General features: G+C 38.1%; 1 protein-coding gene across 1 annotated transcript in view; it reads left to right on the forward strand.

The window, feature by feature from the left end:
* The window catches only part of ST8SIA4 (ST8 alpha-N-acetyl-neuraminide alpha-2,8-sialyltransferase 4), a 64,228-nt gene that overhangs the window by 25,044 nt on the left and 26,306 nt on the right, over positions 1-12,878 (forward strand). Inside the window, exon 4 of the mRNA XM_086629510.1 lies at positions 6,463-6,756. Within this exon, the coding sequence (XP_086485636.1) occupies positions 6,463-6,756 (294 nt within the window). The remainder of the gene's footprint in view (positions 1-6,462; positions 6,757-12,878) is intronic.

A 12,878-nucleotide genomic window follows, 5' to 3' on the forward strand; every position in this document is an offset into this window, starting at 1 on the left:
AAACCTAGTAAATAATCTTGTGGTTTCTCTTGTGGTGACACTACTTCTCAAAAAGTCACTTTCATTTCAGTTGGACTAAATGGAGAACAGGCCTGTTGAGTGAAGCTGTTTGACTAGCTTAGGACTGCTCTAAGAAAAAAAAGCCATGAGGGAATATTAATTGCTCCTTTCTTTGGACTGAAGTGCCTCCTTTATACATTACAACTCTTCTTTCTCTCATTGGAGTGTTTTCCTGCTAACTCTGTCAGCATCTACTAATCAAGCTGAATATTTTTTCCATCATTAGTGATAAAATCTTTCTGGGCAAATGCAGCTCTTGTTTTTCCAGTGTCCTTTGAATTTCATTTTTTAACTTGGCACTTCTTGTGGTTAGTGAAGTTGACATGGAAAAAACTTGTCCTTTAATAAATGTGTTGGTTTATCCTGTCCAAAGAGGAAGGTATCCTCTGCAAAGAGGCTGAGGTATTCAATGATTTCTTTACCTCAGTCTTCACTGGCAAGTGCTCTAGCCACACTGCCCAAGTCACAGAAGACAAAGGCAGGGACTGGGACAATGAAGAGCTTGCTAAATCTTCCTGCCCACTGTAGAAGGTCAGGTTGGAGACCAACTAAGGAACCTGAAGGTGCACAAGTCCATGGCAAATGATGAGATGCATCCGCGGGTCCTAAGGGAACTGGCAGATGAAGTTGCTAAACTATTATCCATCACATTTCAGAATTGTGGCAGTCCAGTGAAGTTCCCACCGACTGGAAAAGGGGAAACATAGCCTCCATTTTGAAAAACAGAAAAACGAAGCAGCAGGGAACTACAGGCCAGTCAGTCCCTCCTCTGTGCCAGGCAAGATAATGCAGCAGATCCTCCTGGAAACTATACTAAGGCACATGGAAAATAAGGAGGTGATTGGTGACAGCCAACATGGTTTCACTAAGGGCAAACTATGCCTGACAAATTTGGTGGCCTTCTAAGATAACGTTACAGCGTTGGTGGATAAGGGAAGAGCAACTGATACCAGCTACCTGGACTTGTGCAAAGCATTTGACACTGTTCCGCACAATATGCTTGCCTCTAAATTGGAGAGACACGGCTTTGATGGATGGACCACTCGGTGGATAAGGAATTGTCTGGATGGTCGCACTCAGAGTTGCAGTCAATGGCTCGATGTCCAAGTGGAGGCCAGTGACAAGTGGTGTTCCTCAGGGGTTGGTATTGGGGTCTGTACTGTTAAATATCTTTGTTAGCAACATGGACAGTGGGATTGAGTGCAGCCTCAACAAGCTTGTTGACGACACCAAGTTGTGTGATGTGGTTGACACGCTGAAGGGAAGAGATGCCATTCAGAAGGACTTTGACAGGCTGGAGAGGTGGGCCTGTGAGAACCCCTTGAAGTTCAGTGAGGCCAAGTGAAAGGTTTTGTACATGAGTACTGCATTCAGCTCTGGAGTCCCCAACACAGGGCGGACATGGAGCTGTTGGAGCGGGTCCAGAGGAGGGCCACAAAGATGATCCAAGGGCTGGGGCACCTCTTCTCTGAAGACAGGCTGAGAGAGTTGGCGTTATTCAGCCTGGAGAAGAGAAGGCTCCTGCTGGTTCTAGCAGCCTTCCAGTTCTTAAAGGGGGCCTACAAGAAAGCTGAAGAGGGCCTTTTTACAAGGACATGTAGTGATAAGACATAGGGCAATGGCTTTAAACTGAAAGATGGTTGATTTGGATTAACTATAAGGAAGAAATTCTTTACTCTGAGGGTGGTGAAACACTGGAACATGTTACCCAGCGAAGTTCTGGCTGCCCCATCTCCGAAGGTGTTCAAGGTCAGGTTGGATGGGGCTTTGAGCAACCGGATGTAGTAGAAGGTGTCCCTGCCAATGGTGACGGGGTTGGAACTTGATGACTTTAAGGTCCCTCCCAACCCTAACTATTCTATGATTGTATGAAAATTATATAGGAAAAATAGTCATTGCTTTGCTAGTTTTAAGTAATACACTTACTTTTCTTCGAATTTTTATGGAAAAGAAAAAGAAAGCAAATGAGCTACTGAAAGCCATCATTTTGCAAAATTGTTTTTGCTGGGGCAGGCTGTATTTCATCATTTTATCTGGAAACAGTCTATAGCTTGGGCACAGGAGAAGGTAGTTTATGGATCCTTGTATAATGTGATGTATTTTCTTAGTGCTCATATTCACAACTGTTTGCTTAATTGCTCAAGTCAATCTTCAGTGCTGTGTATGACTGTTAATTCCAATCTGTTCTCATTAGTCTTAGTGTTCTTAGCCTCATAGCAAGTTTGTCCTGCTTACTTGCAGGCTGACTAACATGAGGGCAATATTGAAGTTTTTTTAGAATGAATGGAAGATAATGGTGTTTTGCAGAAAATTGTGGTTTAGTGTCAAATTTTCATCAACCATATAGTTGCAAGGTATCAGTAATGAAGCACTTTAGAAAAAGAAAACTCAGTAAATTACAGTCTTCTATTTATTCTTCCTGCTGGATTTGTTATAGCAACAACTTTACATTAAAAAAAAAAAAGTAAAGTTTTATTTGTTCAAATTCTTAGGCTTAGTTAAAGCTTGTGGTGCAGAGTCTCCCTCACCTCATCATCATTGTCGTGGATATATTTTGTGTTCTATGCCTTGCAACAAATGAGCTAGAATTAAAGATTATAACAAGGGAACATTATTGCATTGCCTGTTTCAAAGTTGTTCAGTTAACAGCCTTCTTAGTTTGACTTAAAAGAAATATATGTTTATGCATGTCTCTGAATATGGAGTTTTCTTGAAAGAGTCCTGAGAATTCACAGGATATCATTGACATCTGCCAGCAAAATAAACTTAAAAATTTCAACATGTGTGAAACTGTGGCATAGCATAAAGAAGCATTAGGCATTAAGATAAAAGCTCTGAAATATACAACAAAAGTTATTTACATATGCTCAGGTCTATATGCAAATATACAATAGCTAGTTTTATTAGCCCTGAAACATACTTTTCTGTAAAATTTTCTTGAGCTCATGTGGGAATATAAATTATCTGATACTAGCAGTTTAGGGTACAGTTCATCACTTTCACATAACCTCTTGAACTCGTATGGAAACACTTCTGACAAAACTACTCCATTTACTTTCTACTGAAGAACGTGCTGATTTTAGTTGATGGGTTTTAACAGGTGTTTTATATTTTCCAACTTTCTGGATAAATATAGAATAAATATTCAATATTGACACTTCCATTTAATGAGCAGTAGAATCATCCTTTGAAGGAAGTGACCTCTCAGAAAATGAGAAGTGGCTTAATGATGGTAATATTTTTATAACTTGGTTGACAACAACTAACTCAGTACTGTTTATTTCCTTAGCAGAGCTAGAAGTTTGTGTAGAGCTTGTCTTACATTCATGTTGTACTAAAATATGAATCTTAGCAGTGTACTGCTGATAGCATCTAGTTACTTCTTTGAAAACAGCCTTTTGAAGTGCAGATGTGCAGAGGTGATTCTCCCCCTTTACTCTGCTCTTGTGAGACCCCACCTCAAATACTGTGTGCAGTTCTGGTGTCCCCACCATAAGAGAGACATAGATCTGTTGGAGCGTGTTCAGAGGAGGGCCACAAAGATGATTCAGGGGCTGGAGCACCTCTGCTACGAGGACAGGAGCTGGGATTGTTCAGCCTTGAAAAGAGAAGACTTCAGGGGGGCCTAATAGCTGCCTTCCAATACCTGAAGGGAACCTACATGAAGGCTGGGGAGGAACTTACAAGAGTGTCCACTGATAGGACAAGGGGAAAGGGGTTTAAGTTGAAGGAGAACAGATTTAGATTAGATTTTAGGAAGAAATTCTTCAGTACAAGGGTGGTAAGACTTTGGAATAAATTGCCCAGAGAAGTTGTGGATGTCCCCTCCCTGGAGGTGTCCAAGGCCAAGTTGGACAGAGCCTTGAGAAGCCTGATCTAGTTGAGAGGCGTCCCTGCCCATGACAGGGAGGTTGGATTAGATGATCTCTAAGGTGCCTTCCAGCCTATGCCATTCTATGATTCTATGTACTTATCAATCATCTCAAACTTAAGCACTGCTGCTAATCCACATTTATAAAATGGAATTTTTAAAAGATCAAAGGTTAAGAGGTGCTCAGCATTTGGAAAGCAAAATGCCTTACCTGCCTCTAATGTTATAACCAGCTATCTAATTTGAGACACTAAAGCTTGAAAAATATGACTAATATTCTAAGTAATTGTTCACAGACAACCTCATTGTTACTGAGTGTATTTGAATTGCTCATTACTTTCTGCAGTTATACTTGGAAAATCTCAATATGTCATATGTTAAGAATTTGTACTGCTTATGCTGTATATCTTTCTAAATTACGGTATTGATATTGAGTATACTACTGATGAATCAGTAATCACATGCAAGGTAGGTAGACCTTGTATTTGGTATGCCAATGATAATTTTTTTCAGGATCTAGGTGAAATTACATTTATATACTTGTTTCAAACTGCATACGTTTTTAAGATTTAGGCACTGATGGTGTTGGCAGATCAGAAAGGAGCTGTCACATGAAATCATATTAGAACTGTAAGGCCTATATTATATGTGCACACTTTGCATATGGCGTCCAGCTTTTTAAACAAGGTAGTGTTGGTACCTAGGTGCTTCTCAAAGACAGACACAGAGGGCTAGATTTGCAATGTCAAGTTCTGTGCTATGTTTGTAAGTAATAGATGTCATCATGTGCCTATACATGTGACTACTGAAAAAAGTCCTGCTATGCAAGAATCGTTCATTATGTTGTGCAGTCTGCCCTTAAAAGAGATATTTTCAAAAGCAGTGGTAATTCAGTGAATTCAATTGGTTGATTTTAAACCTTTGGTTTGATTTTTTTATTTTTAGATTGTATGCAACACCAAATTTTTGACAATTCCAGGTTATAGGTTCATGCATTAAGGTTTTTAGAAACAATGTCAAAGCCAGTATTGAAATCAGTGGCAATATTTTTGAACCCTAACTACCATTTTCTAGAAGATACTACTCTTAGCAGCCTGTAATACATGCAGATGGTTTGTGGAATAGGTGTATAAAGATATTAAAGAACGTAAATCCATTTCCTAAGAAAACTTACCTCTGCCCACCTCGTCAGAAACCTGGACAGCTTTATGTGCTAAGAATATATAGACTTTACTGTCTTCATAACGTTACTTTCTGAAGAATATAGGACTACTTCTTCAGATGATATTTGAAAAATGATAACAGTATTCAAAGGAATTAGTATTATCAATCAGGACTAGGTCATCAGTTGATGCTAATCAATATTGCCCTGCTGACTTCAGTTATTGTTACATAACATTGAAGATCTGGCCATTAGGGGATAAGGTGCTAGGGGATAAGCTCAAGTAAAAAGTTTACTGTACCAGAAAAGAATTGCGGAACTAATAGAATACTATTTATATTAGGAATATAATAACATGCAAATGTTTTGAAGGATCTAGTTCCAACATTGTTTCTTAGCTTTCTTCACCTCACCAGAGCAATTTGTTAAATTGTGAAATATTGTTGTGTCAAGATATTTATTTGAGGCGTACCAGCTACAGGCTCATTTACTAAGGATATTGTGGAGGTGATTTGTTTCAGTTGGATCATACTGGTCACTGAAATTGCAATTAATTTCTGAATTGCATTTTGTCACCTGTATCCAATGCTGCACATGGAGAATGCTGGCTCTGTGTGATTACCTATATATGTATTTATATAACTAAGATAAAAATGTATGTTGAACAAAGGCCTGATGAGACCTTCTGAAGCCTAGAAAAAAGCACAAAGCCACTGCAGAATTAAACAAGGCTTGAAAATGAGACCTCAAGGAAAAATGGAAATATTAATAGTTTTTTCCAAAAATTTAATTTCTAAATGAATTGAAAGTACCAAATTCTAAAACATCTGATCAGCTGCAGTGATAATATCAGAACCAAAAAAACCCAAACACCTCATGTAACATGGGGTAAAGTTCATTTGTAAATCATATTTAAATACTATATTGTAAAAAAAAAAAAAAATTACAATAACTAACCTATATAAATTATACCTTAATTGGCTGGCATGGCTTCCTTTAAAAGTGTGAGCTGTTGGTAACATAGTGACAAATGAACACTAATGGAAGGCAGTGTTAGAAAGCATACTCTTATTTGTGTGCTACTCTAGCTCTCAGTGCATTTCAGAGCGCGATGGCATGGTTTTCAAACGTGCAAAGAACTTTTTTGTCTTGCAGCATTATGCACATTTAATGTTCTTAAGAAATTTGTCTAATGAGTGTCCAAGTTGAGAAAAATGCTACATGTTATCATACCTGTTATCACTAGTATTTTTTTCTTACATTAAATTGAAATGGACTTGCATGTTCATTTTCAGCTTTCTTTTCATGCATACATTTTTCTGAGGTTTCATATTTATTTTCATTTTTCCATTAATTTTTTCCTCTTCAGGTGCAATCTAGCTCCTGTGGTGGAGTTTGCTGCCGATGTGGGAACTAAATCTGATTTTATTACCATGAACCCATCAGTTGTACAAAGAGCATTTGGAGGATTTCGGAATGAGAGTGACAGAGAAAAATTTGTGCATAGACTATCGATGCTGAATGACAGTGTCCTTTGGATCCCTGCTTTCATGGTGAAAGGTGGAGAGAAGCATGTGGAATGGGTTAATGCATTAATCCTTAAGAATAAATTGAAAGTGCGAACCGCCTATCCGTCACTGAGACTTATTCATGCTGTCAGAGGGTAAGTGTCTGGAAAAGACTGGTCTATCCTTGACACGATGAAGCTCATAACTAGAATTCCTAGCAGGCAGAAAATAGCTCAAGTAAAATGTTAAAAGGTGTATGATATTTCCATTATTGTTGTAATAGATTTCATTTATGATAAAATAAGTTGACAGTAAATGTAGTTCACTCATTTAGCCTGCAAACAACTAAAATACACATTAGCACAATAACTTCACTTTTATTTACAAAAATTTTTTATGATCATTATAGTGGTAAATGAATGAAAAAATAGTCTGAATTCAAAGGGTATCTGTGAGTTATCAAATCAGAGGACAATGAAAATGCTACACGTCTTCTTTCGGGCAAGACTATGGGGATAAAAAATATAATTAAATGACATAGAGAGTAGAGTAGCAACGATGTAAATAATGAAGTCTGGCAGATCTGAAAATAATGAGCTCCTTCCTAAAATGTCTAGAATTTTGTAGCAATCTTTCTTCTTTTGAATTTCACCAGATACTGGGGCAATTCAAAAACATTGATCAGAATGATTGAAAACATTAATGTAACCAGTTGTTAAAAAAAAATGCATCCATCCTTTGTGCAGCAACTGGGTTTTTTTTCAACTCCATAATTAAAATGACAAGACTGTCAGATGAAGGCTCCAATGTGTTTGTTACTACAAGTAAGAACATATAGGGCTATGCATGAAAGACATTCAGAAGATGACAATAGTGCAGTATCTGTGCATTGAATTATGACAGTATGTTAATACTTACCTTGAGTTCCTTGAACTGTACTGTCTGTTTGTGGGGGATGCCTTAGCGTATTAGTATTGGCTTGTACACCAATTACTGATTATGTATCTGCCTAAAAAGTTGCTTGTTTTACAGCAGCACAGGTAAGATCAAAAGGCATGTTTGAACTGTTACCCCAATCTAGTATAACAGTATGAGAATAAAGCTTAGAAATACGTTGTTCTTCAGGATATTAGGACTTTTGAATATGGTTTTCTCCTGCCATGTCTCAAATAGATTAACTCTGTATTCTTTGTATGGTATGCTTCTGGCACTGGAAAAAAATAATCTTTCCCTTTGGAATTTGGAAATCCTTTGGAAAGCCTTTAATTTTTCCTGAGGTGCTCAGTTTCCATAGTTGTTTGGATAGTTGTTTTATTATACAGCTACACTTTAGCTATTTCTGGGCCTTGATTGTGCTGAATTTTTGAGTATTCAGAATGCCTATAACACATGGATAGGTGTAGTGGGTTTTGCATATGTGTTTAAATCTGAATAAATAAAATTACTTCCAGTTTACAAACAGCTGTTCTCATTTTCATCTACCAAATCTGGGCAAAATTATCAAATGCGAATGGTAATTCAGAATGTGCAGTGTTTCATTTGGCCAACTTGAATATCCTGTAGGGGACTTTGTCTTGAAAAAAAAAAGGAATTAGCACCTACATCGTCTAGCTGAAAGAAAGGCAACAAATGCTCTGCCATCAGAATTGGTGTTGAAAATTTAGACTATACTATATTTTAGATTATACCTAGCAGTGTCATCTGATATGACTGCACAAATTTGTCAGCTTGTTGAATCTATGCTCTAAACCTTAGGTCCTCCACTTCAAATCTTGTTGTTTAATCACCTCGCCTTCACTTTTTTGTTCTTGTGGGAAGTAACTGAATATCATAATGTATTCTTTACTGTTCTTTTTAGTAATTTGAGTAAGAATAAAACAAGGAGTCAAATTTATCTTTGGTCTTGACTTTACAAAGTTAGGTGCATGAGGTCAATATGTCTTTGTGAGTCAAGTTTGGAAGTGATACAGTTAGCAGTAATACATTTGGAACAAATATTCTTTAGATTTCTTAGAAGGCAGTCTTAAAACACCAGCCCATAATAATGAGATTTGTATTTCAGCAAAGTTAAATTGAGGGAAAGAGTATTGTCTCTTTACAAGTTGAATTACATCTCTTTAAGACCTATTAGGTGTATATGTCAAATGGAATACCCTGGTAGCATGAGAAATTAATAAGCAAAAGCTGTTCTTAAATTGAAATGTGCCTGAGCTGAAAAATAATATTTTCTATGATTAAATAAAGTAACTTTAAAAATAAAGTAAAATTTAAAGCTGCATGATCTGTTTATCAGCTCAGTTAATTTTGAGCTTTGATTTGGGAAAATTTAAGCAAGTTAGACCTGCTCCTTCAACTTGAAACTAATGGACGGCTAAGTCTGCTGCCATTTAAAACAGCGTGTGAAACTTATATACTTAGAATACAATATTATGAATATTTCCTTAAAACTATCTATTGTACTCATGCTTATTTCAGATTGAATGTAAACTGATGATTTGTGAGCCTCTGAAGAAATGCTACCTAGAAGGAACTCCTATAAAACACTCATTGTTTTATGAACTGAACTATTTTAATGTACTTGTTTTGAAATATTTCATATATTTGTTTGTATGTTTGATGCTTTTGCAAGCTCTCTGCTTGCAAGTTTAAGTCTTTGTGACCATGTTAACAGTGACGACCTAGTGGAGGCCTGTGGTGCTGCTAAACAAAAAGGTGAAATAAACATAACATGAAGATTGCTGTTAGCTGAATTGGAAGTGAAAACTGGAAATCTGCCCCCAAAACCCGCATCTTAAAGCACACACTAAGACCTGTGCAGAGCATCTAATCTCCTTAATAGGGTGCCTCAGCATATGTTCAAGATTGTGAAAATGCAAGGCTTATGTGATGTCTTTCAGCCTCTTAAGCCATAAGAGGGAGATGGATTTTTATTTATTGATGAAAGCATGGTAAGGAAAGCTGAACTGCAAGAAACTATTTTTGTAGACTGTCTTACTTGACACAAGGAAACTACTTGCATCTGCAGCCTTTGTTTTGTAGACTGTGAGCATTCTCAAATAGTTGTCTCTTAGTGCTCAAATGTAGCTCAATGATTTGTATTAAAGGTTACAAAAGTGTAGAGCAGACACATGAGAATGTAGCATCTGCAATCACTGTCCTTTGATTTTTTTTTTTTTTTTAAATATTTGTAACATCCCCAAACTCCCCTTAACCTCCATACAAGTAAGTAATAATTTCTTTGGTTTCTGGTTGCTTGCCTTAATAATTCCAAGCTTTGCTCTTTATTTGAGTATATTTTACATTAAATAATAATTTATGTGAAGATAGAGCTGGTTTGAATTGGACTTTAATGATAAGAGACACGAGTCAATGTGGGTCTTTTGTTGCTTTTTATTTCTTGAAACTCTCCCAAATTTGTAACGACTTACACAGTGAGATTTTTGTTAGACCGTTCCAAAGACATATTGCCAGGAGAGTCTACTGAAGAACCATTCCTCAACTTGAAAGCATATACTTACAGAAGTGAATAAAAGGTGCAATTTTATGTTTAATAAACTAAAAGTTTTCATTAAGCTGTTTTGGAAGACTTATGCACCCATGCTGTTTTTCCTATACCATAGATAATCTCTGTGGATGTGGTATATCACAGGGCGATACCATATTCATATCATTCAGATGGTTGAAACAAGGCCTTTATTTGAAACTTTAGCATGTTATATTGCAATTACAAGTCTTCGTAATCTAAAAATATAAAACCTGATATAGGCCTGAAAACTGCCTAAAAAGAGAAGATGTCTATCCTAAAAAGTTAAAATTATGAAGTTTTCCCTTTTTTAAAAAAAAAAAAAAAGAAAAAACAAATTCCCATTATAAATTTAAATTTATATCAAGAGTTCTTTGATTTGATGCATCTAAAATTTTATTAGAAATATGGAAATGCCGTGTATTGTGGGCTATAAATCATTTAGTAACTAATCATCAATCAAGTGAAGTTCATAATTCCAACCTGACAAATTAAGTACTTGTATAGACATTTAATGCTGAAGGGTGCAGGCTCATGGCCACAAGGTTTGGAAAGTATTGTCTATGTTTCTTTTTGTGTGTATCACACTGCCAAATTCTTCATCAGTCTTTAAAGCATAAGGCACAGGCAGTTTCTAAAAACAGAGCATTAACTCACTTGGACTTCTCTTCTGATCTAGTGAGGCCAAATTCTGTATTCCTCTGTACTGTTTTGTGTAATAACAGGGCAGTTTTGCTACAATTGCATATGACACTGAAATTCTCCCTCCTATTTTCCTTCTCTTTTAATGAAAGAAACTTTCTGAGCGGCACATAGATTTGGGAGTTGCTCTTGATCAGAACAGTAGAATAATGGCTGCATTCTGAGATCATTTTGAAAAACTTTGGTTTGCTGTCCATTTCTGCACTTCTTGGGTCATAAAAAAGGTAATACAATGTTTGAAAAAAAAAAATTGCTTTTTTTCAGATTTCATGCCTTATTAAACTTCTGTGAGTGATGGCCACTCCTCTAAAAACTTACAGGAATTCAAAGTTTTGAGAAAAGATTATGTAAATAGTAAATCCAACACGATAACTACTTTTTTAATCAGTAGCATATCTTAGAATCATAGAATAGTTTGGGTTGGAAGGGGCCTTAAAGATCATCGAGTTTCAACCCGCCTGCCATGGGCAGGGGCACCTTCTACTACATCCGGTTGCTCAAAGCCCCCCATCCAACCTGACCTTGAACACCTCCAGAGATGGAGCAGCCACAACTTCACTGGGTAATATGTTCCAATGTTTCACCACCCTCAGAGAATTTCTTCCTCATAGTGTCGTGGGTTAGCTGGTCCTGCAACCAAACCCTACACAGTCGCTCACTCCCCCACCCCCAGGGATGAGGGAGAGAATCAAAGAAAAAGAAAAGAGACCCGTGGGTTGAGATAAGAACAATTTACTACTACCGCTACCAATATATATATGTACCGATATGTACAAGGATAAATATATACAAATGAGTGATGTATGGTGTAATTGCTCACCACCCCTTGACCGAGGCCCGTCTCGTCCCGAAGCTGCAATCCCGAAACAAATAAAACCTGATACTGCAATCCCGGATGAACAGGAGGCCTGAAAGAGAGAGAGAGAGAGAGAGAGAGAGAGAGAGAGAGAGAAAGCACTCTGGGAGTCTGAAAGTGAGAGTCCCAGAAGGGCAAAAAGCCCTTCTTTCTGTCTGACCCTCACTTTTATGCTGGGCATGACACTGCATGATATGGAATACTAACTGGCCAGTTTGGCCTCACTCTTAAGTCCAAGTACAAATCGTAAGGAGAGTCGTGGACTCCTTGTCCCGACTATGCTCCCCCCTTACCCTGTTGTGCTCCTGCACACTGGCAAGAACACAGCAAGCTGAAAAGCCCTTGAGACCTCAGTGCCAACTACAAACATCAGTGCGCTGTCAGCATTCTTCTCAGAGCAAGCCTCTGAGTAAAACCAAAACACGGAGCTCTTCTAGCTGCTAAAAAGAAGAGCTAACTCTGTCCCAGCTAAAACCAGGATACATAGTTAATCCAAATCAACCATCTATTTCAGTTTAAAGCCATTGCCCCTTGTCTTATCGCTACATGTCCTTGTAAAAAGTCCCTCTCCAGCTTTCTTGTAGGCCCCCTTAAAGTAACCCTAACTCTCTCAGCCTGTCTTCAGAGAAGAGGTGCTCCTGCCCTTGGATCATCTTTGTGGCCCTCCTCTGGACTCACTCCAGCAGCTCCATGTCCGCCTTATGTTGGGGACCCCAGAGCTGAATGCAGTACTCCAGGTGGGGTCTCTTGAGAGCAGAGTAGAGGGGCAGAATCACCTCCCTTAACCTGCTGGCCACACTTCTTTTGATGCAGCCCAGGATATGGTTGGCTTTCTGGACTGCAAGCACATGTTACCGACTTGTGTTCAGCTTCTCATCGACCAACACCACCAAATCCTTCTTCTCAAGGCTGCCCTCAATTTATTCTCCGCCCAAATTGTGCTTGGGATTGCTCCGACCCATGTGCAGGACCTTTCACTTGGCCTCACTGAACTTCAAGAGGTTCTCACAGGCCCACCTCTCCAGCCTGTCAAAGTCCTTCTGCATGGCATCTCTTTCCTCCAGCATGTTGACCACACCACACAACTTGGTGTGGTCAACAAGCTTGTTGAGGCTGCACTCAATCCCACTGTCTGTGTTGCTAACAAAGATGTTAAACATTACAAACCCCAATACCAACCCCTGAGGAACACCACG

Source organism: Tauraco erythrolophus, chromosome Z (genome assembly GCF_009769465.1).
Source record: "Tauraco erythrolophus isolate bTauEry1 chromosome Z, bTauEry1.pri, whole genome shotgun sequence".
NCBI classification, from domain to species: Eukaryota; Metazoa; Chordata; class Aves; order Musophagiformes; family Musophagidae; genus Tauraco; species Tauraco erythrolophus.